General features: G+C 41.9%; 1 protein-coding gene across 1 annotated transcript in view; it reads left to right on the top strand.

The window, feature by feature from the left end:
- trappc10 (trafficking protein particle complex subunit 10) overlaps positions 1–6165 on the top strand; it is a 27116-nt gene that overhangs the window by 8096 nt on the left and 12855 nt on the right. The window contains exons 4-8 of the mRNA XM_007547242.2: positions 3717–3916; positions 4259–4454; positions 4561–4672; positions 4771–5018; positions 5111–5257. Of these exons, the coding sequence (XP_007547304.1) occupies positions 3717–3916; positions 4259–4454; positions 4561–4672; positions 4771–5018; positions 5111–5257 (903 nt within the window). The remainder of the gene's footprint in view (positions 1–3716; positions 3917–4258; positions 4455–4560; positions 4673–4770; positions 5019–5110; positions 5258–6165) is intronic.

Raw genomic sequence — 6165 nt, 5'->3', positions numbered from 1 at the left:
CACACACACACACACACACACACACACACACACACACACACACACACACACACACACACACAGTAAGTCTGCTCTGTTTATTTCAAGGAACAGTTGCTGTAATTGCTTTCATATTCCTAGACTTGGAACTTTGTAATTGAATATTAAAAACAAAAACTTATTCTCAGGTTTTTTTTTGTTTGTTTTTTATTGGTTGATAAAATTAGTATTTGACACCAGCAGAGAGCATGGCACACCCAGAGGAGGACTTGTGGTTAGTCATGTTCTAAACTTTTTATTTTGCAGTCTTACAATAAAAAGCCTATTTTTAGCAGTTCTCAGCTGCTGGGTCTTCATAAAGTCCTTAGCACTTTATCAATGGAATGGGAGGAATGACGTTGTTTACGCTCCAGCTTCGAACAACTGTCTGTATAAAATGTGTCGTAGACCGGTCTGTATACAAAACATGCAGAGACATAATTTAGAGTCCATCTTTCAGGAAAACTTCCTCGTTCATGATTTCAGCAGTTGTGACTCAAACAATATAGAAAAAGTCACGTTTTCAAACTCTGCTGCTAGTCGATCCACTTGCGTTCAAAGGGGCCACAGAGTGGAGGACAACACAGAGGGAGGCAGGGACCTGCTGCTGCTGACTGAGCGTTCGCTTTAGTTAAGGAAGTGCTGTCAGGAGCTTGTGACTCATGACGTTTCACAACAGCTACGCCTGCAGTGTCGGACTAATAAACCTAAGCTGGATACACCCGCACCTCAGCTGCGATTTGCTTTAAAGCTTATAAGAATTCGATGTTCACCTCCCAAAATTAGTCAACAAAGAGGCCAAAGAGTGTCTCAGCAGCTCATTTTGGTTTGATAAAACACTGGCAGACTTGTAGTTTTGCTAAGATTGTGAGATCCAACATACAATTTCTTATATCTTTTTCCTTTCAAATTGATTTGTTTTACTGAACCTTTAAAGGTATTTATACTCCCTCATAATTCTGTGATGTCGCAATTGATTTTTTTGTTATTGTACTGCCCAGTGGCATCCTAAGAAAAAGTTCATAGCTATCCAGAGTTGATGGGAAGATGAATGGAGATAATAAATACTGGTAGAAAACAGGGTAGAGGGTGCAAAAGCCTTGAAACAGGAGCTGCTTCTTCCAACAAGCAGAGCTACAGTGGAGTAGTTTAGCTTACGCATATTCATTCATTCGAAGGCTGAATTGAAAATCTGTACAAAGACACTACCTGTGTTTCCATTGACCAAATAATTGCGCAAATTGAAATTATGAAAATCAGTTTTCTTAAACCTCCCCTCACACTGACCCTCCATGTGCTTTTACAGGGTTTTTTTTTTGTTTGTTTGTGTGGTTTTGGAAACTAACGGTCTGAGTGTCGCACTAAGACAGTGGGAGGGTTAATGGAAACACGTCGCTTGTTTAAAAACAAAAAATAATCACGTTTTTAAGTAAAAAGTTATTGCACTAGGAGCAGATGCTTTTTCAGGTGTATCAAAATTATTGTTTTGTAAAACCACAATGGAAACACAAGTCGTGATCAACAACCGGATGTTACCACTGCCAGAAAAAGAGGAGAATGATGGAGTCGAATGTTGTTGTTTTTTTATGATTTATCACGTAAACAAACTTAACATGTGATTTATTTGCATTTCTTATTTAATGGGAACACTGCTAATGTAAAACTGTGTTTTTCTTTCACGTTAGCAGAACACAAACAAAGGTTTTATAAAGGAAATGCAGCTCTGACACACTTTTCATCCAGTCTAATAGAACCTCTGCTAAATTTCCAAAGAACGGGCAAAATTTTCAAATCTAGATGTGCAAAGCAGGTAAACATGTCAGGAAGTCTTGCAGATACAACCACAGAGCACACTTTGGGGCGATTTATTAATAAGAAGTATTGAAGCTCATGAATGAATTTCCTTCCACTGCATAAATATGCAAAGTTTTGTGTTGGTCTGTCACTTATAATTCCAGTAAAATACACAAAATGTGACCAAATGTGGTTGCAACGCGACAAACATGTGAAAAAGTTTAAGGTGTTTGAATACTTTTGAAAGACGCCACAAAGATCTTTTTTGTGCCTTTGCATTCAGGCTGACCAGTCAGGATTTTTGCAGTTTCAACCCGCTCAGGGTGTTTTACTTTTTCATGACATTTTACATCTCTTAAATCACCTTCATGTCACAACTTAATGTCACAGCTGTAAATGTCTACATCTCTTTTTATAATGCCATCCGTTAGAGAAGATAGAAAGCTGAAAATTTGACTCTTTTTGCACCGTTCTAGTTTTCAGTGCTTTGGAGCGTCTGCTGCTGCCGTTTGTTTTTCTCCAGGACGGAGCACATTTTCACCTCACTCCATGCCAGGGCTCATAGGAACAGGTGTGTTTGTGTCCCTAACCGAGCTGTCGACAGCGCAGGCTTCAAAACTACACCAATTAACTTGATAAGAAACCTCTTTATCGGTGTGACACGAGCACCTACGCTAAAACCAAACTAATTCAGCTTCCAATCCGTCTGGGGAGCAGCACAAAACACGAGACCCAGTCGCTGGAAAGTCAGGCGGGTTTAATCACATCTCATTAATTAAAATCATCTGCAGGTTGCCATGCCTACAGCCTTAAAGAGGCAAACACATTTTTATGCATTGTGTTGCAAAATGAACTTTGTGCTTCACGACATCTTACTGTGATCATCACTAACTGGTCGCAGACGTTTAGCAACACTCTGCAGACTGCAGCTTGCTTGTTTCAGTTTCAAAGCGCCATCTCCGAGGCTCCAGTTTCTCCTCCTCCTCCCCGTCGACGGTTACATAACAAGTGACTCATATCATCCTTTCCAACCCCTCCAACTCTTCCAAGCAAATTAGAGCAAACGCCGCCCCGAGGCATCGGCCGAGTCGCGGTACTAGATGCAGGAAGTCCCGGTCACAACATTTACATCAGTCGTTTACAGAGAAGTAGGTTTAGTTCAGAGAAGCCGTCTGAACTAGCTGAGCAGCATTGTTTGCTGCTTCCGCTGTCCAATTAGCGTAACTTTTCTAATGCACAATCCCTAATGGAAGCGCACATTTGTTTTTCCTGATGGTTCATGCTAACATGTAATTACTATGACGTTGCTATAGAAGACACACAACACTACTCAAAACATATTTTTCACAATCCTTTAAACGTATTACTCCAACTCATCTGCTCTTTTTGTTAAAACTACATGCAGACATTAAGCTTTTCTTTTGTCCCCAATATAAATTTGATCAATTAATTCATATAAAAGGAGTCACTACCGAGTATTGAGTTTTAGAAATGAGCAAACCTTTCAGAGACATTTCTGCTTAAAACATTCACTTTTTATCGATCTCATGCGATAGTCTACATTTCAGAGAGACAGAATTTAATTTGGACCTTATTATTACCCATATATCAGTTGTTGTTTCTAACAAGCAGCAGAAATGAGCATCTTCCTGACATGTAGCGCAAAATCAAATACATATACTGGAAAATACATAACATCCCCACTTTAGATAAATCCTCATTGCACATCTAATCAATCCAACATCACCCTAAAGAACAAAATATGAACTATTCGGTGCCAGTTATCACTGCAAATCGATCCGTGTTTTTCCTGTCACTTTTTGTTGGTCGTAACGATACGGCCGATTAGCGCATGTGAACCTCAACTGACCGCCCAACTAACAAAATCTGTGCCTGTTGTGCAGGACACGGAAACGTACAAGAGCTCCGTGAAGGAGGACATGATGCGCTGGCAGAACACGCTGCGGAGTCACAGCTCGGCGGACTGGGTCATCATTGTCGTGGAAACCAACGACACCAAGAAGAAGAACAAGCCCAACATCCTGCCTCGCTCGTCCATCGTGGACAAGATCCGCAGCGACTTCTGCAACAAGCAGAACGACAGGTCGGAAAGCTTCTCCATTTCAAACGGGTCGGCTCAGATGAAAAGAGTCCGAAAACGAGGAACGGTAGCGCATCGACTTCCCTCGCAGCGCATCGTTGTCAACCCCCACTTCCTTGTTTTGTTGTGCTCACATTTTGAGCTTCCGCCTCCGTTTTTATCCTGTCAACACAGAACTACGTTTGGTGTTTTTTTTTTATTTTTTATGTTTCGTCCTTTAAATTGTTGGCGCAAAGACAGAGCAGAAGCACTCACTTGTTTCTCCTTCTTGACAATTCTTCAGTCGTAGAAGTAGGATAAGTCCAGCTGGCCTGCATACGTATCAAATTCTCTCTGTTCAAACAGGTGCGTGGTTCTGTCGGACCCTCTGAAGGACTCGTCCCGGTCCCTGGAGTCCTGGAACTCCCTCCTGTTGAAGCTGCGCACTCTCCTCCTCATGTCCTTCACCAAAAACCTCGGGCGGTTTGAAGACGACATGCGTACGCTCCGAGAGAAACGCACTCAGCCCGGCTGGAGCTTCTGTGAATATTTCATGGTTCAGGTATCCCAGTGGATTGAGCTACTTCTGTCTGTTAAGATGGAGTTTGTTTCTTCTTCTTCTGTCATACATGTTCAGTAACGTCTCTTTCATGCCTGTGATTGTCTAGGAGGAGCTGGCCTTTGTTTTTGAGATGCTGCAGCAGTTTGAAGACGCCTTGGTCCAGTATGATGAACTAGACGCTCTTTTCACTCAGTACGTGCTGAACTTCGGCGCAGGAGGTCAGTTGTCTCCACCAGTCCGTGTTTTTTGTTTCCTCGCTTTTACAATCAGAAGTGGGGCGTCGTTTTATTTTCTGCCGGCTTGTGTTTGTCCGCAGACACGGCCAACTGGCTGGGGTCGTTCTGCGCCCCGGTGCGCAACTGGAGCGGCCTGCTGCTGCGGCGGCCCATCGACATGGAGAAGAGGGACAGCATCCAGCGCGGAGAGGCCAGCCTGCTGGACCTGAGGAGCTACCTGTTCTCTCGCCAATGCACTTTACTGATCTTCCTGCAGAGGCCCTGGGAGGTCACGCAGAGAGCCTTAGAGCTGCTCCACAACTGTGTGCAGGAGCTGCGCCTGCTGGAGGTAAACTGAGCCCGGTTTCTTCTTCGGGGCTTTACACGCTGTTTTGCCGCGCAGCCACTCCTAAAAACGCTTTTGTTCTGGACCTCGTGAAGGTGTCTGTGATAGACGGGGCGCTGGACTGCTGGGTGTTCCTCAGCTGCTTGGAGGTTCTGCACCGGATCGAGGGCTGCTGTGATCAGGCACAGCTAGCTGCCAACTGCTCCCACACTGTCGGACTCTGGGCCTACGCTACAGACAAGGTGAAGCATAATGTTACATACTTACATATTTGTATAAATGATTTAGTCTGTCGTTCTTTGTAAGAGTGGGGAATTTCTCAGACTGAGTTTGGTAAAGATGCGTTACTGTTGGAGTGAAAGAGGAAAAAGATGCAGTAGGTACAGATTGAAAGATGGGGAGAGACAGATTAAAAGAAAACATTTATGTAATTTAAGAAAGATGTAAAATGATACAGGACATTTTAAAGTTTTTTTCCCTTGGAAACAAAATTTACCTCTGATGTTTTCTTGCTGCTAGGCTAGCAACATCAAAATAAATAATTCCTCTTTCCTTCTTTCAAAAGTTTAACACTCCTTTATTTACTTACTACACATTGCATCTTTTATTCTGTTTTACTTTATTAATTTTGAACATTTTACGATTTAGAATTAAGAACAAAGATTTAAAATATGTATTTACAAAATAGTTTCCCAATATTATCAGAAATCCTCCAGCTTACAGTGAGAAGAAACCCTCCGAACTATATTTAGTGCTACATATGATGACAATATGAAGGCAGGGATAAACTTAGTAATTACAAAGTGTGATCCAATCAGAAATTCACTGTTAACATAATAGGTTTTCATATAATTTCATTCACTTTCTTAAAGCATCAATGTTATGTAAATATTACATTTTAAAATTTTTCCAAATATAAATCAGCCTTCAGCAGGTTTTTGTATGATAAATTAAACACAATATGATTAAAAGACAGATATTGAAAGGTAATTATCAAATTTTATGTAACAATTTTGGTCCAAGGACAAACGGTATAGATTTGAAATTCTAACCTGCAGAGATCTGGTGTCAGATCTGCACTGCATGTGGGTTTGATGAACGTTGGGCTGGACCCTGAACGTTGGGCTGGACCCTGAACGTTGGGCTGGAC

This window comes from Poecilia formosa, unplaced genomic scaffold (genome assembly GCF_000485575.1).
Source record: "Poecilia formosa unplaced genomic scaffold, Poecilia_formosa-5.1.2 Scaffold19, whole genome shotgun sequence".
Classification (NCBI taxonomy): domain Eukaryota; kingdom Metazoa; phylum Chordata; class Actinopteri; order Cyprinodontiformes; family Poeciliidae; genus Poecilia; species Poecilia formosa.
The sequence above is the reverse complement of the archived record's forward strand: the minus strand, read 5'-3'. Positions and strand labels throughout refer to the sequence as shown.